General features: G+C 41.4%; 2 protein-coding genes across 4 annotated transcripts in view; both read left to right on the top strand.

Moving 5' to 3' along the window:
* The window catches only part of MCTP1 (multiple C2 and transmembrane domain containing 1), a 239,916-nt gene extending 229,158 nt beyond the window's left edge, over positions 1-10,758 (top strand). For 2 of the 3 annotated variants that reach the window (XM_039567119.1, XM_010393047.4), the window contains exons 18-21: positions 1,160-1,269; positions 4,072-4,181; positions 7,595-7,692; positions 8,753-10,758. In XM_039567119.1, the coding sequence (XP_039423053.1) occupies positions 1,160-1,269; positions 4,072-4,181; positions 7,595-7,692; positions 8,753-8,824 (390 nt within the window). In that variant the 3' untranslated portion in view covers positions 8,825-10,758. Of the gene's footprint in view, positions 1-1,159; positions 1,270-4,071; positions 4,182-7,594; positions 7,693-8,752 lie in introns of those variants that run through there. The other variant, XM_039567120.1, reaches the window with a different exon arrangement.
* Positions 10,759-10,861: 103 nt separating this feature from the next.
* LOC109143689 lies at positions 10,862-20,775 on the top strand. The gene is made up of 4 exons (XM_019282016.3): positions 10,862-12,584; positions 16,258-16,347; positions 16,442-16,523; positions 17,912-20,775. Exons 1-4 carry the CDS (start codon positions 12,441-12,443, stop codon positions 18,241-18,243), a joined length of 648 nt encoding a protein of 215 aa, XP_019137561.1. The 5' UTR covers positions 10,862-12,440; the 3' UTR covers positions 18,244-20,775.
* Positions 20,776-23,334: the final 2,559 nt, after the last annotated feature.

A 23,334-nucleotide genomic window follows, 5' to 3' on the forward strand; every position in this document is an offset into this window, starting at 1 on the left:
TTGTGATACAATAATTATTAATCTTTTGTGAGAATTTAAGGTCTTTCCCATTCTGAAAAACTGGTGATTTTCCTTTGTCTGAAGTGCTTGGTTTATAAATTACACTTAATCACTGAAGTATTTTTCCCATCTCTCTCTGTCTGCTTCTTTCATAGTTGTTTTTTAGATAATCTGTGTTCTCTAACTAAATACTTTTAAACATATTCACAGGTAATCTTGACAACACTGTTGCAGAACCAGTGTTGTTGAAATGATTACATGATAAATGATGTTTTCTTCCAATCTAATTTATTCACACAGCAAAAATGTCAACAAAATGAGTGAATAAATATACTGTCTGCTAGTTATGCATCAGGGGAAGAAAAGGAAAATTAAATGCAACATGTATTTCTTAGATGCTGAACTTCAGAGTCAATGACAGAGATTGTTGTATCATGTGGTTTGTGATGACAAGAAGTTGAACTTTTTCAATGAAATATTTTCCTAAGAGTAAAAGATTTTCTTTCAATTTCATATTTTCAGAAAACAACAATCGTATTCAAACTAGATAGGGTAGTATGGCATCAACTGCTTGGAAATGTTGAACATAACCTTTTGTCTTATCTGTAGTCTGTAAAAAATTAAGAGAAACTTTTTTTTTTTTCCATGGTGATACTTCATTTTAATCCCATCTAACACAGCACTGTTAGTGGATTTGATGCTGCAAACCTGTCTGAGTTTAGAGATAGATATTTGGGGAAAAAAGAACAGCTCCCTATAGGAGCTGAGTTTTTCTGTTTTCTTGCTCAGTGCCTTCCAGAAATTTATTTTCCTCTGCCTACATCAGCTCAAAACCCAGCATTTCAACAAACAGTCTTTATTCTACCTTATGACTCTTACCACTTGAAAGAGCACATAACATACAAGGTTGGCACCTTCAGCATGTTTAAAACCTAGAGACCTGGCTCATTCAAATATGTGTTTAGAAACTAATGCAGTGACAAACAAAACTGTGTGGAGTTCAGCTTCTATACCAAGCCATATATACTGCAATAAGCACTGTTTACAGGACAAGGAATAATTTTCTTATTGCTAGGTTTTACCAATTCCTGATGACTACACAATCCTTTTCCTACAGTCAAAAATTCTTTTACTCAGCTAATCCTTTTCTTTTATTTAGGACAGTGAAAAAAAAGGATTTATGAATAGACTTTATGCCATCCAGGAGGTGTGTGTCACTGTCCAGAATATCCTAGATGAAATAGCTTCCTTTGGTGAAAGGATCAAGAAGTAAGTGCTGACACAGGTGCTGGATTGCTCTCCAATATTCTTTAACATCTTTTCCATGCAGAGGTACAAAATGTTAAACCTTTACTTACTTATTCCAAGGGAGTCCAGTTTTGGATGATCCATCGTTCAAGCTCATCTATATTTACTTTGCTTTATGGAGGACCTCAGTCAGTGGAAATCCTGTCATATTAATTCTGGAATTTAGAATTATATTAACTGGGACAAAAATCAGAACTAATGTTTTTAAAGAAAACAAAAAGAGAATATTGTTGTGACATAGTTATTTAAAAGTGATAATAAAAAATGCAGCTTTGATAAAGGAAATAAGCAGAAGTGAGTAGGGGTTTTGTATTCTAAGGATGTACGTATGTTCACTCACTGGAAGTTGTATTTGTAAGTCAGCAAAACCTTTTCTTTAGAGTATTCCTAATTTGTAACACCTAATACATGATATATAAAAATTGCCAGCAAATCTAAACATTAAGAAAAAGAGGTTCTGAGATTTACTGCAGGAAGTTTGGTGTATTTCTGGCATGGTCAGTGAACAGCAACACAAAGTTTATTACTTGAGGTCAGACAGGTTCCAGAAAGACACCTTCCAGCTGTCAGCTGCAAAGCATGGAGAGGATTGACTTGGTTTTCTGCACCTCAAAAGCCAAGAGCATCTCACCACTACCTAATTCACTTTTGGATGTGAATTTTGGGAAAACTATGCCTTGGGTGAAGTCAGTCTGCAGGAATCCTGAGGATCATCTCTGACACGGTCCTGCTCTGTCTCGATGAAGAGGAGATTGCCATTTTTGCATTTAAGAGTAAAGTCCCTAATACGAAAGCCTGGGAAAGTGTTCCCATAGGGACAATTCCAGGCAGGCTGTGTTCACAGCAGGAGAGGCAGGTGCAAGCATATTGTATCACACAAGTTCTCCAGTTAGAAAAATGAGCCAGTCTCTGAAAAAAGTCCTTTATCAGAAGGCTGTTCGTGGAAGTTGTCTTGATGATTAAGTAGTTCTAATTGTGCATTTTGGAGGTAGGGTTTGTTCTGTTATATAACCAGATGAGAGCTACAGAATTTTGTAGACTGAGTGAGACTATAAATCTTTGTAATTTGCTCCTAAAACTATAATGGGAAAACTGTACTGAATGCTGTGTTAACACAGCCCATAAGGAGGTTTGCTAAGTGAGGAGCCAGTGCTCCCACACATCATGGTGTGTCTGTGATCCATTGCACAAAGCCGAGTCACAGGAACATGAGCAGACCCTCAACCTTCTGTTCATCCCAAATGCATACAGAAAAGGGGAAAAGAGCAGGTGTCCCCTGAGGATAAAGGGAGGGATCCTACACTAAGTGACACTAACATAATGTTAGTGGAGACATGTCAAAATTGCCAGGGAAAAAAGAAGACAAATAAACACAGGGAGCCAGAGCTCATTATGAAAAATATGGCTTGCGATTCAGATAATTGCAATTATTCATCTAGAGAAGCCAAAATAATGTAATCGCATTGGTTGAGATTGTAGTTAGTAGTAATACTTTAAAGAGTATCATGAGACTATTTAGAGCCAAAGCCACATTTTCCTTCTGGATAAATGTCATGCAACACTTTTGACATGGTGGTGCCTTCATGGAGCAAATCCACTGAGCCAAGCTCCCCTTAACCAACATTCCTATGGGACATATGTATAAAATTATCATCTGGTCTTTCTCTCTTCACTGAACACAGGGGTTGGAGAGCTACAGCACCCTGTTTCATCATCTATTAACTTTCCCTTTCTCACACCTCACCTTTGCAGAATGTGGTGACCAGCAGAGTTTTATCAGATAATAGAGTCTGGGACCCTTAGGGAGGATGTTTTTATCTGTGACTTTTTTTGGAAAGGTAATGTCCTGAAACTCTGATGGGATCCTAGAAATTCTCTTCCTTTATTCATAGATAAATAACCTTTCGTTTTTTAGGGGTTTTGGGTTTTTTGTTTGTTTGTTTTCGTTTTGGTTTGGTTTTTTATTGTTGGGGTTTGTTTTTTTGTTTTTGTTTGTTTGTTTTGGTTGTTTGGGTTTTTTTTACATCCAAAGGGGTTTTATTTCTTCCCTCAACCACTGCTGTTGCATTCTCCCTGTCTTCATGACTGACTGTTTTATCACCTCCTTTTTTTCCCCTAGCCCCCTCCTTAAGCAAATGGACAAGTTTCCAGCTTTGCATAGCCATGAACTTGCCTTTTCCCTCAAAACAGGAAGGCACCTGGTTGAGGAGTGAACCCATATCTCAGACAGAGGGGAAAGTCTCTGCTCAGCCTTTAACTGCTTATGCTGTCCTTACAGTGAAACAGGGAGGAGATAAAACAAGAAATCCTTAGCAATACTCTTCCAGCTATTGTATCCTACTCTGCCATGGTGTTGAGAAGGGAATATAGTTTGCCTGTGTGAGTACATTTGGGGAGAAAGGAGCTCTGTGGGTGTTGGCTGATGTTGGCTGAAACTGGGGTTAGCACTGAGATTTAGCTGATACTGAGATTTCCGAAAAGCAGAGCAGTGGTTCACTTGGCAGATGTGCACTGCTGGGGCAGGAGAGGTGAAATTCAGCAGGTGAGTGGGCAAAGCCAGGACCTCCTTTCATTTCCACTGACAGTGGGTCTAAGCCCAGGCTCTCCCCGATGAATGACAAATGCATCCATGCATTCATTTGTAGACTCAGTTTGTTCTCCCTGGTGGAAACTGGCACTTTTCCCACTGTCCTGCTCTTTATTTGCTCTTTTATTGGCTCTGGTGGCTGACCTCAGTTTTGACTTTTGTTAATTTTTCTTTAGTACATTCAACTGGACTGTCCCATTCCTGAGCTGGCTGGCAATTGTTGCCCTCTCTGTGTTCACCATCATCCTGTATTTCATTCCACTGAGATACATTGTCCTTGTCTGGGGTAAGTAAAGCTCTTTTAAACTGTCTGTACCACTTAAAAAAACCTGGTTTTTAATGGATGACTTACCCTGACAGTGCTTTTTGGTATTTATGGTCATAAAGCTACCCCATGATGGAAATAGGCAGGTTAGTTAAAAATTGCGACAGTGTAAATATTTAGGTCCACCTACAAAATGCATTTTTCTTGGCTGGCATTCTAGACTTAATCATACTATAAACATGTAGCCATGAGGATTCTTCATATATCAAAGTGTAGCTTTGTCTAGATATTACTCTGATTTATTTTCACCACTTATACACAAATAGAGGTATTTCAATCTATATAGTGCATTTAGGACAATACGCCTTTTTTACTGTGGTACTTTATCTTGTGAAAGTATATGCAAACGTAGCAGCAAGAAACCTGTTTAAGGGGTCACCTTTAGATAGACAGAAAGGAATAGGTGGTATTTGGCTGGTTGATAATGAACAGAAACTCTGGCTGGAATTATGATTGATCCAAGCTTTCACTACTTGTCTTTATATCTATTCTTTATACTGATTTTAAAAAGCTGCTGTTACTACATCTGTTGTAAATAATGCTCCAGGTTTTCATTTGTACATCTTTTCATACATCTTACAACACCGGCAGCTGTACCCTTACCCGGTAGCACAGACTTATGAAGAGCACAGTCTCAGTTACATCAGTGGCTAGATTTTCTTTCTGAAGAAAGAATAGCAATCACACTTTTGTGGGAAAATTTTGAATTCAGGAGACAGCATAAAATCATTGAACTTACTCCAAAGAATTTATTTTTTATTTATCAGTCAATATTAGTAATTTCCTTAGAATGTTTTCTCAAATGATCATAGCTGAAGCAATAAAGAGGATATGAACAAAATACAAAAGTATTTCTACAGAAGTAACAAAAGCAAGCAGATGGGCTTCCTTTCTTTTCCTGTCTTTGACTTTTACTTATTCCCCCATACCACGCATCACTTAAGTGTAACCCAAACTCTTAGTTTGTTCCCAAAATTTCATTCCTTTTAGCACACACACAGGAAGTTTGAAGTATTTGTCTGTGTTCTTTTCCTGTCATTTTCCAGACATGTCTGACATCTTGCTTTCTTACATCCCCTTTGTTTGATACAATAACCTGAGATTATAATAGCCCTCCAAGATCCACATAACTGTAGAGCCAGAACTGTTCTTTGAAAAGCTCATGACTCATACCCCTGGAAGTGTCACACTCCCACAGAAATGTCTGTTTCAGGTAAGGCAGAGTCTCAACTCCCAAGGCTCCCAAACCATGGATGGATAGTGTAAGCATAAATTACTATAAATGCACCTTGCACTTTTTTCCTTTCTTCTCTCCCTGCCTTCAAGTTACATAGGCTATGTAGATACAACTTCAAGGCCCTTTGTTCACTACAGGTTTCAACTCCATGTTTTTCTCCTGCACTTCAGTTTAGGTGACTTCTTACTCAGCAAATGTACGTGGATCCCTTCTTTAGGGACCTTTTCCTCTTGCATGATGCCAGGAGACCAGATAGGTACTGTGCAGCTGCAGCTCCCACAATCCAGACCTCCTCAGGGTGAAATGAATTCTCACAGAGCCATGTCGTGCTGAGCATAGCTTTGAGCAGCTGTTCCTTCAAACCTTCAGTATTCCAAACACCTACCTGTTTTCTCCACCACTGCGTGTTTCTAGCCTCTCCTGGGTATATTTATTAATCCATTCTGCCTGTGGAAGCCACTGATCTCTCTTTTCTGACTTACTTCTGTAGGAATGTTTGAGCTGGTCTGTAGCAGCATCTGCCCATTTTGTTCTTGGGAAGGTAGAGGTTTTAAATGAAAATTTCTCCATATTATGTCTCAGCTTTTGCATAGCTGTCTTTCTTCTGTGCATCCATAGGGACTGCCCCTTTCAGCCTGCCCTAGCAAGAAATTCTCCATTTTTTTCCTGGCTGTGTCTCTCCCAGTGGAGACTGGTCCTTGAAGATGTGGTGCGTTAGGTGGGGTGGATCCACCCTAATCCCACTTGATGAAGTGCAGAGTCCTGGTAACAGCTACAGCTGTCTGTGTGGAAAAAAATTCAAAGATAATTGTTTTAATCTGAAAATTTTCAAACTCTTGGAAAAGACCAATCCCCTCTCATCTCTGCAGTGCTTTTTCTTTCTCAAGATTTCACATGCTGACTGGTATTTTTCTTTATCAGATGTGATAAAAGTGAGATCATACCACCTGAATTCACCCATAGGTGGTCCAGTGGCCATGTGCAGTGAACAGTGGTGTTGACCTTAAATTTCACAGTCACTTGCTGATGCAAAACGTCTTCTTAAACAAAGGTGTTTGAACCTCAGATATTCCTTCTGAACACTCACTATTCAATCACCATATAAAGGGAGGGCAGCATCCTCTATCTACACTGCAGAACTGAGGATTCATGCAGTGGGAGGCTGTGGGTGTTGCTAACACTGAATCTTGCATGCCCTGTCCAAAGGATTTACATCCTTGCTAAGGCTTTCTGAAAAGTATTGGCACCAAAGGTTTTCTATATCTGATCTTCCAAAATCTCTATTTTGGAAGATAAACTATGTTATATCTGATAGAGCCTGGATAAACTACACAGAAAGGCATATTTTTAATAGTGTCCTGGGTGTCTCCTGCTCACATGCGAGTCAATGCAGTTTGCACTGTTCCTGCCATATTTTAGACATGTGTTCCCAGAGCCCACAAACCAGGTTCTCAAAGTGTATAAACGTGACTGGGTATGTAATAGTAAGAAAATAAGTCTAATTTTAAAGGCTGGTTTCTGATTATTTTGTGGATAATTTTTCTTGGTGTTTCTGAACACTAATTGTCAGTAAGCATTATAAGACCATGATGTCTAAGGGAGACATATCCTCTCTTCTCTGCACTGCCATCAGCTCATCTCTAGCTGTCATTCCCAGACAAAGGTTTGTGCAAACTCGTCTAAAACCTTCATATGATGCAGACATCACTGCTTCCCACATGTTTCATTGTCCTTAGCATGAAAAATATTTTTCTTGAATCTTCTGAATCTTCTGTCCTGCAATTAAGCCCATTTCTACTTATCCTCTCTGTTACAGAAATTAAATACTTTTTATGCCTCTACCTTTCCCAACTCCCTTATAATAATCACAGTTTCTATTACTTTCAAAAAAATAATATATTAAAGGAATTTGAAAATGTCCCTAGAACTTTTGCATTTTGAAACAGGGAACCACAGCAGCAGAGTCCAACCTTTAGAGCCCAAGGTCACAATTCATACATTCATTCATGCATTCATTCGGTGCTACTGTCAGGCTTCAAAATGGATCCTAAAATCTGTTTTAAAACTTTGCCAAAAGTATGTATTTTTTGATATCTTATATCTTATGATAGTAACATTTGAACTTTCACTTTTGCAGGCATCAATAAATTTACAAAGAAGATTCGAAATCCATATGCAATTGATAACAACGAACTACTTGACTTTCTATCCAGAGTCCCCTCAGATGTGCAAGTGGTGTGTATATATTTTTTCTGGTTTTTTTTTCCTAACAGATTTTTAAAGTGGTTATTTTGATTTAATATTGTATTCTTTGGCAGAAAGAAATTGTGAGCTGAAGCTGGGGATAGTCCGTGAACCATAAGGAGACTGCTTGGTCTTTTTCCAGTGAGAAAAAAGTTCCTACATTGGTTGTGCCCCTGAGGATCCATAGGAGCAATCAGTAGAAGGACAAGCATTTGTGAGATGGTAGCAGATGCTAGAGCTTGTATTGAACAGCCTCCAGCACCATGTAAATCTGTCTGGGATAGGGCACTGTGTAGGAAACACTGGAGCTGAGGTTCTCAGGACATGCAGAAAACGAACAGGAAGGTCAAATAATGGAAGAGGCAGGCAGCATGGCCGAGTGTCATGTGACAGCACTCTGAGAGCCTTTCCTTTCCTGGGGTGAAAGCTTTTGCTGTGGCCACAGTTCAACTGTGCTCATAAATGCCTTTAAAAAAAAAAAAAGCTGGTTGTGAATTACATGCTTTTGTGATGCAGTACACAATCCCCAGAGAGCATGCAAGATTTAAGATAACATCAAGCACATAAATCACATCTGGTATCACAAACATTATAGACTTCCCATATTTCTAGTTTCAGTTCAGAGCTGGTATAAATAGGAGATATGGGTGCAAATACCCTCTGTGTATCTGATACCCTCTGTGGTAGGCATTTGGAAATAACCAAGTTTTTAAGAAACATTACAAAGAATGGTATCCAACATGGTCAAGATGATAATGTTTATTGTCTGTTAGACCTCATGGAGAAAACGAAAAAAAAGTAGTCTTTTCTAAGTTTACATCAGCATGCAGTGTTATGTCCTGGCAGGATATTCCTGGTGTTGGTTTTCCTTCTTATTCTAGATCTGTCATTCTGTTGTTGGTGAATCACATCTGCAAATCCTGTCATTTTTAGAGGGAAAGTTTTCTTTTTTTTTTACTTTTTATCCCCTGGCAGAAAAAACCCTATATCTTTATTTTTTTCTAGGAAGTGCCACCTGACAACTTTCTTTCTGAACTTTGTATTTAAACAGATGCAATACCATGAACTGAAACAAGATCCTACTCACAGCCCGAGCAAGAGAAAGAAAAACAATCCTGCCTAGCCAACTTCATGTGTTGAGGAGACCAGCATCTGCCAGGGGAAGATAAAAGTGCAAGCCTAAGAAGTGTTTCCTTTCTCTAAGCTTTTTATTTATCTTGCTTTTCTATCTCGTGGGGAGATTTTGTAAATGGTATTAAAAGGTGTTTCTCATGGAAGATCTATTTCTCATTGTAAAGACATTTGTTTCAAGCAGGGGTTTTGCCATTTGAAAGCCTTGTTAGAAACAATGTAATGCATTAAACAAGTCAATCTAAAAAGGGGAATATATACTGCTACTTGGTGGTCAAAGATAAGTGAGATAGTCAAATCATGCCAACTAAACCTACAAAATGTGTAACTTTAAATCTGACTCAGAAATTTCTCAGATTTTATTTGTGAGCATTAATATTTTTATCCAGTAAGTCATCATTACAATTTTCTATGTTTTGTATATTGAAAGAGAAATACAATTTAGTGGAGCCTACTGCACTTAAGTTTTAGCAAATTTTTTTAAATTTCAGACCCTGATGTTAACTCCTGGTGCAACATTTTTCTATGTGGTAGGGCTGCTTATAAGATGATGAGAAACACCAAGTGCAAATCTCTTTCTGGAGCTCCCAAAAGCAGTTCCTGCTGTCTTTATCATTCCATTGTAAGACCTAAAAATCTCTGTTTTGAAATACTGCCAGGTTTGTAACTGATTGCCTATCATATTTTTCTACATGTACCAGTAGTCTTCATTTGTATTACATAGTTTAGCTGTAATGGGTCGAACTAACTCCATACTGCTTTGGGTGTCATGCTATGAACACTTTTTGTGCACATAACTATTTTAATATGGATATCTTGCAGAAAAGGTTTTCCATTCGAATCACAAGATCATATTAATATGCTTTATGGTATAACATGACCTGTTATCAATGTGAAATACAGTGTAGAGGAAAAAAATGCAGTTGTGGTGAAACTGATATACCCAGGGTTTTTTCCTTAGTTAATAATGTCAGTTCTTCCGATACAATCTTTCCCTACTGCATGGAAACTGCATTATCTTATAAATTACATGGAACATAGATGAGAAACATTTACATTTCAAATGTCTTAGTGGCCACTGCATAACGAGTACTTGGGGATATATTCTGGTAGCTGCATGCAGACTTCCACACTCAGCTCCCCACACAGTGAGCAGAGACTCATTCCTGAGGGACTACCTGTGCACAGCTCCTCGTTATAGTTCCCAGTGGCATTAAAGGGGATTTTTTTGTCCAGGGGAGAGCCACAGGACTGTATCCTCAAGGGGCGCTGAGGTCCTCTCTGGATTACCTCTCACTGGTTGCAATTGCAGATGAAGTTATATTGCACTACTCTAAAAATACTTTTTGAAAAGTCTATTTAGAAATACTTTGCAAGCACATGTGAATATGTATTTGTCCAAAGAAATATGTGTTAGCTGCATTGCTCATGAAGGATCATCCTGGATTTCTTTATTTTGCAGATAAGATGATAGCCAGTTCTTATGTGACAGTTATTTTGATTCTTCTGTTTGTATACTTAAAAGAATGCAAATCAAATGACTGCTCTGCAGAGATCTGTGGACCTAAATAAGCTCTTGTCACATCATGACTTTAAAAGAGTTTAATTTTGCAGCTTGCATAAACTTTTGGCTGTATCCTGCCTGAAGAGCAACATACTATTGATGAAATCAGAATCACTGGTCAGCCTATTTTGTTTTAAAAGAGACAAGTTTGTGACTCAACAAGATGTGAATGTTTCTTGCCTGTTGTCAGTTTTGCACATTTCTTTAATACACTGCAAGCCTTGTACCTTCTTAACGCTGCCCACCAGCCTGTGTGTGATTTCTTGTCTTTTTTTTTGTACACAATTTCAAATGTCTACTTCGGTGGTAATAGCTGAGCTGGTTATGCACGTTTTCTGCATTAAACACACTTCTAAGCATCACTCTATTAGATATTATGAAGCCTCTGTCTTTGAAATTCTGCACTGTTGTTTTTCCATGAGTGCTCTGATGGGCGAGTGAAAACATCATATTTCTGTGTGCAGGATTTCAGTATTTTTAGTTCCATAACATGCAGGGGGAGGGGGCAAGGGGAGAAAAACATCTGTTTGTTGAAAAATGGTGAACTCCTTTTAAATGCCTCAGTCACACAGAGGCAAGGCTAAGAATGCGTATTGATTAAATATGATTCTCCTGCCACAAGAAGACAATTTAAAATTGTCCCATTTTCACTACTTGTAGTTTGTCTACTCTGCTCAGTGGCCTCTGTAAAGAGCCAGTCCTACCTTATGCCATAAATATTCCAACATATCTTCCTTTTCCAGACTGATTCTGAAGTCCATTTCTAACCTGTTAGATTTGGCAGGCTTTATTCCGAAAACAACTGGTCTGTTCATAAGCAATCAAAAACGAATATGGCATCTCACAATCATGAAATTGTTTCTATTCTCAGAAAATAAAATTTTGCAACTGTATGTGGGTTCACAGAAAATCATTAGTTTAATTGGGGTCCATATTTAGATTGGATGTCAGAGTACTCAAAATCCACCAAGGCTGATTAACCTGAGAGGCTCTTACTGCATTCCTGCTGATAACTCAGAGTACAGAGCTTGCCTACCCTGTTTTTACAGTTGTTCCTCTTTGTGGGAACACATAAGTATTTTTCATAATAGCAATGAGCTTTTAACTGGAAGAGCTGCTGTATTGTAAGTTAGTATTTTAAATCCAAGTGCAATAGCCCCCAAGTTTTTTTTCTATTGAAATTAAACCAACAGTGGAATAATGAGAAAATAATTAAGCAGGCTGCATACAGTCTTATTAGCTAATTTGGTCCCTGAGAGCATAGGCTTTACCAACAAGAGCAAGAGCTGCCAGCAAATGCACTGCATGATGCTAAGGTATTTCATTCGAAGATAATCCAGGAGTGTGAAGGAGATAAAGGAAAACTTATTTCTTCCATCACTGCTAGATTACACATGCATGTATGCTACACAAAACCCAGTGAAAAGCTTTGCTCAGCAGCCAGGGATCCCAAACTGTGGTTTAACACAGATAGAGTGCTTTGTGGCAGAAACTCTTCAGTTGACACTGACCCACTTGCATCTGCACCACAACTCCCAGAGTCTGCTCCAAGCCTCTACCACTTTCTCACTGAATGGTAACAGGGAAAAGTATTGGATTTTTGTTGAGCACCCAGCTCAACAAAAAATCTCTTTTCCAGTGGTGTTTTTGCCACGTTACAGGACTGACCTTGTTAATTCGCAGTGTGGTGCACTGACCAATTCTCTCACTTGCAAAAACTTAGATCTCAGAACCAGACTGCTGGGCACATGTCTATCCTTGAGTTACATTCATAAAAGGAGTTGTTTTTCTGCCTCTTGAGCAAATATGGTAACAAAAATGAAAAATATTTTCCTTCCCCATAGGATTGCTAGCCCTGGGACATGTAACAACCTCAACAAGCAAGTGTACTTATTTCAGGAGGAGTCTGTTGCTCACAGGCATGAGATAATGGCTTGATCAGAAGAAATAGGCCGGAGACTAAAGCAAGTCCTTTCCTATACTGTGTTTGTATTCTTCAGGCTCAGTGTTCCTGAACACATATGTTGAGAAAAGGAAAGAGGAAATGGGGAAGGGCCTGGATCACTTAAATAAAATATTTACTGAGAAATTGGATAACTACCAAATATATCTTCAATTCTTGCAGGATATTTTTTTAAGGACTGGGATTTGTGCAAAAGACAAATCTTTCTGCACTATGTTTCTAGAAGTAAGTATCTTTCTTATTTAGAAGAAAGTTCAGTCACTGCAATTTGCTGAGGCAGAGTACAGTTTTGGGAAGACAGGATTGGAAAAGAGTTGGGGAAGAATTACAATGGATTATAATGCTGGAAGCAGCCTGTTAATGGTTTTTCTTCACCATACAGATACATACTTCCCCTGACATGCTTATGGAGACCACAGCTCAAAACCACAGTTACATTCACCCATTTCCAACTGTCACCCCATTTCCCATCTCTTCTCAGCTCAGACATTGCTGATAGCATGCCATGGAGTTGCGCCTACACCTGTCAGTGTAAATGGTCCCTCTTCGCTATTTTCCACTTCAGCCTGCAGTCTCTAGGTGACCAAACTCTTCATTTCCTGCTCACCACTGATACTAGCAATTAAAGCTTAAATGGAATTTGTTTATGTTGTTATCCTCTCCTGCTTCTTCTCCCTATTTGTTCTTTTGATGGGTTTCTTTTCCTCATCCACATCCTTTGACTAATTCACATTTTTATAGATGTAACTCCTTGAGATTATGGTCACAAAGCTTCAACTACTGATTTTGTGTCAGCACTTCAGGTTTCCCTCACATACCTCCTACCTCTGAAGCTCAATGTTTGGTTTCTCACTGCTGCATTAAGCAGCCGTACATACCTGTCTTTCATTGGCTTTGTGTCTCTTCAACCTGCAGTGACTCCCATCTAGACAAATCTCCTCATAGTACTACACATTCAGACTTTTTTGACTCCTCACTCCCTGGTGGTGACATATTTTGAAGAAGTTCTCCGTGATAGTGCAGAAAAGAAGAGTCAAGGAAATGAAAATCTAAAGGAAAAGAAATTTCTGAAAGTTGTATAACTTTCCTGCAATATGCATGCATCTTGCTGTTGGTTAGTGGCTTCTGAAATGTCTGAGCTTGCAGTTTTGCTCTGCTCCAGTTGAAGGATTTGGACCTCTGTGTGACTTGCATCAAATCATAGTAGGCATTTGATCTGGGGGGAAAACAATTAACATAAAAGCATGCCAAAGCAGAAAACCTGTAGTTTATGAAGTTTGTGTCTAAAATTAGCAATTGCAGCAAGCATGGTTTGCTTGGGGTTGAAGAGGATTGTTTTAATGTATTCTCCATTATGGAAATTGGGTTTTCACTATGCAATTTACTGTTCTTTGTAAAATCCTCTGACTCATAATTAAGTACAGCACTATGATTGTTGCAGTTTGGGTTCCTTCTCTACAGGATAATGTGTAGGCTGCACTTTGAGCAGACATTTTCATAACAAAGAGTGGCATTTGAAAAAGAAATTAATTTTTTAATTAGCTGACACTTTCCAGCACTTGGTGTCAAAGTTGTCAAATGCCAGGAAGTTTAAAGCCAGGGTTTATGTTTACCTTTTTTAAGTTGTGATAAAGCAAAGTTCTGATAAAGCAAAGGGAGAGTGAAAAGAGAGTCACAGGTGCACACTGCCTGCATGATGCAGGGATTTTGCACCTGCCAGTCAGTAGTAGGAAATTGGCCTCATGTATTATTGAGGATACAGAGAGCTGAGCACTTGAAGTATGCTGTCCCAGAGCTGCCAACACTGTGCATGGCTGACAATAATTGAGACTATCATGGCTGTAACAGAGGAGGCACGAGATGCAGTTTCTGTGAAGAGCTTTACAGAGCATCTGCCCAGCTGCCTTGTCTCAAACAAGTGCATTAGTTAATCATTTTTGTGAGTGCTAATTTAAATGATCAGTGTATAATAGGAAAATGCATAATGGTGCAAGGGAAGGAGGGAGTTTCTTGGGCCTTCTCCATTTCAGCCTGAATGTTAAACCCTCTTTTTAGTCTGAATACACAGTTGACGACATGTGACATACATCACTGCAGCTAACTGAGAAGTCCTAAGCTTTTTGAAGTCAGTTCCTATTCTGAAACTTCAGTTCCTTCACACAGAGTGTGTTTCCAGGGCTGATACTGGAAAGTAGACATTCCCTTTACATCACACATCCATGCAACAAGGCAAGGCCATGTATCTCAAATTCTCCCATCTCAATGATAAGAAATGTGTAAATTTTGATGTTATTTACAAATAATGTGTTTTAAAACTAATTTCTTAGTCCAAACATTCAGTGATGAAATGCAGTTGACAGCTTTTCTCCTAATTTCAGCCCTATTCAGCCTGTTACTAAAGGCAGACGTTCAGCCATGAAAGAACTACAGGCATCAAATATGTGTAGATGCCATATAATAGACTCTGCTATTATATGAAGAAATACTTTTTCAGTCTTAACCCATAACCAGGCTACTTAAGCCAGAGGACACAGATCAGGTGGACAAGTATTTTTGTAAGGCCTGTGACACTAAAATGGAGGAATTTTGATGGATGAGCTGTTTGATGGTTAAGGAATTGGCTGGATGGCTGCACCCAAAGTGTTGCAGCCAACAAACAGCTCAATGTCAAAACAGAGAACAGTAGTAAGTGGTGTGGTTGAGGAGTCTGTCCAGGCACCAATTCTATTCAATATCATCATCAATGACACAGTGGGATTGAGTGTACTCTTGGCATACTTGCAGATGACACCAAGCTGAGTGGTGCAGTTGATTTGCTGGAGGGTGGGGATGTGTATCGGGTTTTCAAAAATCGAGTTTCTTTTGACTGATGGAACAAGGATAAGGCTTTAAAAAAAATTGCATGGTTTATGTTCAGGGTAGAACGGAAAGCATCCTACCACCCAGACCCACAGCTAAAACACTGTGAGGGGTCAGGAGGATGAGCAGGTGACATCAAAGCTTCTCACTTAACAAAGTGGCAGGTACAGACATGCAGAGCTGTGATGGTGACAACCACAGTTCCGATGACCTGATGCGTCGTACCCTGCTGCAGCTCCTTAGTTTAAGTGTGGTGGCATGGCACTTGCCCTAGACAGGTGTCTTGGGGTGACTTTATGATGTGTATCCCATATCGCTGCCCTATGCCCAGAAATTGGTTCTTGTGCCTTTATATGCCTTTAAACTGAGCTTTAGAGGGGGAAGGAAAAAACTGAGCAAAACTTCATCAAAGCAGTTTGCAGCTTGTTCAAGGTCATACAGAGATAGCGACTTCTTTTTCCCAGCCAGTTTTCAGCCAGTTTTTTTTTCTTTCGGTTTCTTTTTCTTCTTCTCTGGAGAGAGACTGAGAGTTGAACTTTTTTCCTTCCCTGGAATTTTGGATTTTTCCCTTTTTCCATGGATTGCTTCAATATCAGAACACATCAGGAGGACTTTCCACCGAGCACAGAGGGCCTGGCCCTGGGCCAAGCCCCAGCTCCGAGGAGACCAAAGGGAGGACTCCAATGCTTTCCCAGGTTTTTTTTCCACAGCGAGAGATTTTATTATTTAACATTATCATCCTTTTCCCATGTGTTTGTTAAATGAATAGTTTTTATCTCTTTCACTTTCCTTCGAGGAAAATTTTTTTTCCCTGAACCTGGTGGGGGGGCAGGGGTGGTTGTGCCTTCTCTCAGAGGATATATCTCTAAATTTGACCAAACCAGAACAGGAAACCAGAGTTTTACTTTCTGTTTAGTATGAGTGGACTCAAACCCATGACGCATATTTCCTAAGACGATGCTGTGGTAGACACAAGACTGTTCAGATAAGGGAAGAGGGATAGTGGATCTAATTAATTAGAGTATTGATCCTCTTGCAGCTGGAGCTCAGTGGAGAAGAGGATCCAGGACTGACTGTTCAAGAGACAGCAGAGGCAGAGAGTGGCTGCGGCATTGAAGGCTTCCAGTGGGTAACAGAAAAATTTGGAAATATAACTAGCAAAAATTTACACAATTTTCATGAAGATATTGCAGAAAAAAAGGTGTACATATGCTCCCCTGCAGGAGAAAAGAAAACAGATGTCTTCTCTCCCTTTGAAGATGCTCTGGCCTACAGAGGTTTCTGGGGAAGGATACATTTTGAGAGGTAAGCATAGTCCTTGTTCTGCTTTGTAGGGACCTCTCTCCCCCAGCGTCACTAGACAGAAGCCTAGAGGGGACCTGAAAGTTTTTCTTTGGAATGGACGCTTGCTATCAACTCATATTATTTGTCTTTTATTTATCGGCCTTTTCTTCACAATGATGCACAAAATTTGTGCTTAAATTTATAAAAGGAAAATATTTGAAACAACAGCCTGCTTGCTTCTTTTCTTTGTAGTCTATCATGCAAAGCAAGTTTTTTTGCTCTTTCCACTTGGGCGGCCCACAATGTAGCCTTCCAGCAGATCCACAGAGCGTTGTTCATTGTTGTCTTGCAGTCATTGTAGGCAAACAAGGTAAAACCATATCAACCCTTCATGTCTTAAACCTGGTACTGCTGTGGTACAACATGCAGTTGAAAGGATTTTTTTTATTTGTGGAGTAACCAAACCAAACCAAAAAATATTCTCGTTCTGGGTACGACAGGGTTAATTTTTGCAGTAGCTGGGAGTGGGCATGGCCAACACCCAGAAGTTTTTCTATACCACCTCCTGTCATTGCACCTTCTGAGGAAAGGACCCTCTTCTGGGGAGAAGTGATTTCTTCCAGTTGAGAGATTGTGGCAGAGGGAGTTGTCCAGCACTGTGTCTTGTTGGAATGGTTTCCGTTCAGCGCTGAATAACTACAGGATTCTTTAAAGTGGCAGAATATTTGAAAGAAAAATGGTGTGGCAGTTCCAGAAAGGAGGGAAGTTCTACAGGGTGCCTGGACCCTGGCAACTATTTATTAGACACTGCTTGGTACTAGACAGCACCCTCAGGGGGAAGAGGAGGAAAGCAGAAAAATAGGCGCTGGGGCCACTCAAACTGCAGGTGAACCAGAGGAACTACCCATGCTGGTAGCAGTTGCTCCTATACAGAAGAAGAAATCCAAAGCCAAATCAGTTGGCTTAGTAAGGGATGAAGAGGAAGCAGAACCCTCACAACAGGAGGAAGAGGCAGGACCAGAGATAGTCCCTGATCCCTATCCCTGGCTGAGCTGTGAGATGTACAAAGAGATTACGCCACCAGTTGGTGGCGCTGGTTGAGCCCCTGCTGATTTGGCTGGTCTGATATTGGGATATCACAGCCCACGATATAAAACTAGGTGGCAGTGAAGCCAAGCAGCTGGGATACCTGTCCCAGGATGTGGGCATTGACAAGGGGTTTGGGAAGAGGACAGAAACTCTCTGGAGGTGACTCCTGTCAAGTGTGAGGGAAAGGTATTCTCTCAAGGATGATCTAGTAGTGCACCCAGGGAGGTGGGACACCGTGGAGAAAGGTATCCAGTACCTGAGAGAATTAGCTGTGCTGGAGGTAATCTATAGGGATTCAAATAACGAGCAGTCCCCTGTAGATCCAGATGAGGTCCAGTGTACACAATCCATGTGGCAGAAGTTTGTATGGAGCTCATCATCATCGTACACCAACTCATTGGCATTGACGTCCACGAAAGGAGGAAATCAAACAGTGCTTCAGGTGACTCCCTGGCTCCAGCAATATGATTATCATCTTTTTTCCTCCCTGCTGACCTGTACCTTGGCTGTGGAAAGACTGTCCAAGACTGTGGACAGACTCAAAAGTCTTCAGCAGATTAATGTCCCATGCGCCTCCAGTATGGATGAGAGTCTCTGCTATTGGGAGCAAGCAGCCCCCTGCTCAAGAGAGAGGGTACAAACCACAAGGTAACCTGTGGTTTTTGCTGTGTGACCACAGAGAGGACATGAGGAAGTGGGATGGAAACCCCACCTCTGCCCTAGCAGCACAAGTATGTGAGTTGAGAGGAAGAACAACCACCTCAGGAAATTCAAGGACAAATGCCACTCCAGTTTCCAGTGGGCAAGTCCTCAGAAAGAATAGAAGGTTTGATGTGATTTCCAATCCTCTCGAAGTTCTCCACTTCATGTTTACAGGAAGTGAGCAATGAATACTATGACCAGAATTAGAGGGGCCCTTCCTCCAGTGAGGTGGAGGAAAGGGACAATAGCATCTACTGGACTGTGTGGATCCAATGGCCTGGCATGTCAGTCCCACAGGAGTACCAAGAATTAGTTGACACCAGCACACAATGTACCCTGATGTCATCAAGATATGTAGGGGCAGAATCCGTCTCTATTTCTGGGGTGACGGGGGATCCCAACAGCTGACTGTACTGGAAGCTGAAGTAACCCTGACTGTGAATGAACGGCAAAAACACCCCATTATGACTGGCACAGGGGCCCTGTTCATCCTGGGCATAGATTACCTGAGGAGGGGGTATTTCAAGGACCCAAAAACTGAGCTTTTGGGAGAGCTGTAGAGACAGAGGAAATCAGACAGCTGAACACCTTGCCTGGTCTCTCAGAGGACCTTCTGCTGTGGGATGGCTGAGGGTTGAAGAAGAACAGGTACTGATGGCTACCACAACAATGCAGTGTTGGCAATATCACACCAACCAGGACTCTGTGACCCCCATCCATGAGTGATTCCTGAACTGGAGAGCCAGGGAGTGGCCAGCAAGACTGGCTCACTCCTTAACATATATGGCCAGTGTGTAAGTCCACTGGAGAGTGGAGACTGACAGTGGACTACCATGGCCTGAATGAAGTCACACCACCACTGAGCACTTCTGTGCCAGACATGCTGGAACTTCAGTATGAACTGGAGCCCAAGGCAGCAAAGTGGTGCCACCATCAATATTTTGTTTTTCTCCATATCTTCAGCAGCAGAGTGCAGGCCACAGGGGTTTTTTTGTATTGGAAAGGCATCCATTACACCTGGAACCAGCTGCCCCAGGGCTGGAAACAGCCCCCACTCTTTGCCTTGGACTGATCCAGACTGTACTGGAAAAGGGTGAGGTTCCAAAACACTTGCAATGCATTGAGAATGTCATTGTGTGGGGCAGCAGAGCAGAGGAAGTTTTTGAGGAAGGAGAGAAGATAATACAAATCCTTCTGAATAATTTTGCCATAAACCATAGCAAATTCAAGGGACCTGCCCAGGAAATTCAGTTTTTAGGAGTAAAATGGCAAGATGGAGTCATCAGATTCCAGTGTGGTCAATAAAGTACCAGCTATGTCCTCACCAACCACCAAGAAGGAAATATAAGCTTTCCTAGGTGCTGTGTGGTTTTGTGAATGCCTATTCCAGAACAAACATTGTAATGTCATGTAACCCAGAAAAAGAATGATTTTAAGCGACAAGCTGTTAAACAAATCAAACAGGAGATTGTTCATGCAGTAGCCCTGGGGCCAATCAGGACAGCAAAGATGTGAAAAATGTGCTCTACACTGCAGCCAGGGAGAATGGTCCTTCCTGGAGTCTCTGGAAGAGTACCTGAGGAGATTAGAGGATGAACCCTGGGGTTCTAGAGTCGGGGATACAAAAGATCTGAGGCCCACTACATTGCAACTGAAAAAGAGATCCTGGCAGCTTATGAATGAGTTCAAGCTGCTTCAGAAGTGATGGGCACCAAAGAACAGCTCTTCCTGACGCCCTGACTGCCAGTGCTGGGTGGGATGTTCTAGGGGAAATTCCCTTACACATATCATGCCGCTGATGCCATATAGAGTAAGTGGATTGCACCAATCACATAGCAAGCTCAAACAGGAAACCTCAATCACCCAGGGATCTTGGAAGTCTGAACTGAACTGAACTGGCCTGAAGGTGAAAATTTTGGACTATCATCATCATCATAGAAGGAAAAGGTGATATAAGCTGAGGTAGATCCTCCATATAATCAGGTACCAGAAAATGAAAAGTGATACACTCTTTTTACTGATGGTTCCTACTGATGGTTCACATAGCAAGCTCAAACAGGAAACCTCAATCACCCAGGGATCTTGGAAGTCTGAACTGAACTGAACTGGCCTGAAGGTGAAAATTTTGGACTATCATCATCATCATAGAAGGAAAAGGTCATATAAGCTGAGGTAGATCCTCCATATAATCAGGTACCAGAAAATGAAAAGTGATACACTCTTTTTACTGATGGTTCCTGCCGTGCTGTAGGGCTACATGGAAAATAAAAAGCTGCTGTATGAAGTTCTACATGGCAAGTGTCCTGGGATGATGTTATGAAGCCGCTTTATTCCTTAACCATCTGCTCAATGCCCAAGGACACTGACACTGTTTCTTTAAGATGGACCCAGGGCCGGGTTTAACAGGGCCCAACGGCTCGGGTGTCTGGGCAGGGCTGGGGAGGGAGTGCACCAGGAGCGCTGTGCTGCTCTTTGGGTTTAATTTGTGTTCCGGCTAGCTGGGAAAAGGTTCTGTTGGTTTCTCTTGTCCTTTTTTCCTTTTCCTTCCCCTTGCTTCACTGCCTCCCTTCCCTCCTCGCCGGTCCTGGGGGCCTGCAGGGTGGTTCCCTGTCCGCGAATTTGTTGTATTTTGAGGGTTTGGGGTTTTTTCCCTGATCTACCCTGTTTTGTTTGGTGTTAATAAACTGTTTGGGTTTTTTTCCACTTTCACTTGCTGTGACCCAATTGTCTTATTGATGGAGGAAAAGGGGAGGCCCTTTTTCCCTTTGGAGGAGACAGTCATTCCAGAGTGTTTCATCCTGATGTTTTGTCTCCAAAACCGAGACAGCAAGTCACGGAAGTTATGGAGAGACATGGTAGAGCGAGTCAGGTTGCAGAGCTGAAAGCCATCCAGCTGTCTTTAGATATTGCTGAATGAGAGAAATGGCCAGTGGTCTATCTCTACACTGTCTGATGAGTGGTAGCAAATGCTGTGAGGGTGGCTGGACCAGTCTGCTGAATTGTGGCACGACATTGCTACGCAGGTGGAGAAGTTGGCTGTAAAATTACATTGTGTAGATGCACACACACCCAGGAGTCGGGCTACTGAAGAACATCACAACAGTGGACAGGTGGATTGGGCTGCCAAGATTAAAGTGTCTCAGGTGGATCTGGATTGACAGGATAAGGGTGAATTGTTTCTGGCTGGTGGGCCCATGATTCCTCAGGTCATCAAGGAAGAGACACAATACAGATGGGCTCGTGATTGACTTAATCATGGGGTGGATTTAACGATGGACACTATGTCTCATGTTATCCATAACCGTGAAACAGGCTCTGTGATCAAGCAGGTAAAGCCCCTGTGGTACGGTGTTGCTGTTGGGGTGGTCACGACACAGAGTGCCTCTTTCAAGGGCCAAAAGCCATTTATTAAACAAAGCAGCCTCTTTTATACACCTTTTGTATGTTATCATTCATGTTACACATTCATCAGCTGCTAAACTGCTACAATAGACGCATTGGCTATTATTAACTTCAATAGACTGCCACTGGCTACCTGTAGCATAAGCATTCAAGCATTCAGAAAAATAACAGGTGGGGATATGTTGTTGTTTTTCTCCTTCTACTGTTCAACTTTCTTGCTTCTGTTGATACTACACTCTCATGGGTAAAAACGAATTGTTTTTCTTCTCACGGACTTTTCTCACAGCCCTTCTCTAGCCAAAGTAACAGGCCTGAGCCATAATTTTACAAAGGCAACAAGGCCTTCATTTTATAAGGTTTTGCTCAAATGCCACAGTGCGGTGTATGATGGTGAAAATATAAATATGGGGAGGTTTGGCAGGTTAATAATACCACCCTCTTGCAAACCCACCTGGGCAGGGGCTCTGTGCCGACAGTGGTGTAGAGAACCACTGGACGGCTGGAGATGCACCCTGTGGCTCACACCACTGCCTGGAACACCATCTTGGGCCTTGAAAAGTAAGTCCTGTGGTGACATGGCACCCCAGAAAGAACTGAAAATTGAGTTGCACAACAAGACTCATTTTAAAAATAGCCTCAGAGACCCCTGGGCCAGAGAGCACAGTATTGAGTGGGCATCATATTCCCTGTCATGCACCAGCCTCTGGGAAAATTGAACAGTACAGTGGACTGTTAAAAACCACACTGAAAGCAATGGGTGGTGGGAACTTCTAACATTGAGGTCTACATTTAGCAAAGGCCACCTGGTTAGTTAACATTAACTCTCCCAATCAAGCTGGCCCTGCCCAACCAAAACGTCCACATATCCTGTAGAAAGGGATAATGCCCATGTGGTACATATGAGAAAAGTGTTGGGGAACACAGTTTGTTTGAGTCCTGCCTCAAGCAAAGGCAAACCTGTCTATGGGACTGCCTTTCCTTGGGGATTTGGGTGCACTTGGAAGCTAGTGCAGATGGATAGGGAAACATGATGTGTACCTGAAGGGGATTTGATATTTTGGTGAGACAATCTGTTTCATTGTATAATATTGGTTGCTGAATGACCCTGCCACTGTGTGCCACAAGTACCATGGCCAGTGTATATGGACTGCTCCAGATACACCAGTTATAAGCAGGTTGCAGCCAACCAACAGCACACACCTATCCTTCTCTCCTAGAAGACATTTAGGATGTATAGAACCCACTGTCATGGACTAAATGACCTCAACAGACATCTTGGGGGGGACAGGCACTGACTGTGGAAATGATACCTGTGCTCGTGTGTGTACATGTATCTCTATGTGTACAGTGGAAGGTGTTGGAACTGGGCATGATGAGGATGGTATAGAATAACAGGTGGTTAATGTCCAGGACAGGTCTCATTTTTGAAATAGCTGGGAGAGGGCATGGCCAGCACCCAAAGGTTATTCTATACCACCTCCTGTCATTGCTGGGGATGGAGTAAAGGGTCTCTCTTCTGGGCTGAAGGGGTTCCTTCTGGTCTAGAAATTGTGGGGGAGGAAGCCATCTGGTATTGTCTACTTTTGGGAGGGTGCGAATCATTTCTTTCCTCCTACCCTCTGTCCTTAGTATTGTTGCT

This window comes from Corvus cornix, chromosome Z (genome assembly GCF_000738735.6).
Source record: "Corvus cornix cornix isolate S_Up_H32 chromosome Z, ASM73873v5, whole genome shotgun sequence".
Taxonomy (NCBI): Eukaryota; Metazoa; Chordata; class Aves; order Passeriformes; family Corvidae; genus Corvus; species Corvus cornix.

Bases quoted from the DNA above. Each gene is read 5' to 3' on its own strand.
- LOC109143689 (XM_019282016.3), top strand. From the start codon at position 12,441: ATGGGGAAGGGCCTGGATCACTTAAATAAAATATTTACTGAGAAATTG. The intron at 16,348-16,441 runs GTAACAGAAAAA...GCTCCCCTGCAG, and splicing joins GCATTGAAGGCTTCCAGTGG to GAGAAAAGAAAACAGATGTC. The intron at 16,524-17,911 runs GTAAGCATAGTC...AGTCCCCTGTAG, and splicing joins GGAAGGATACATTTTGAGAG to ATCCAGATGAGGTCCAGTGT.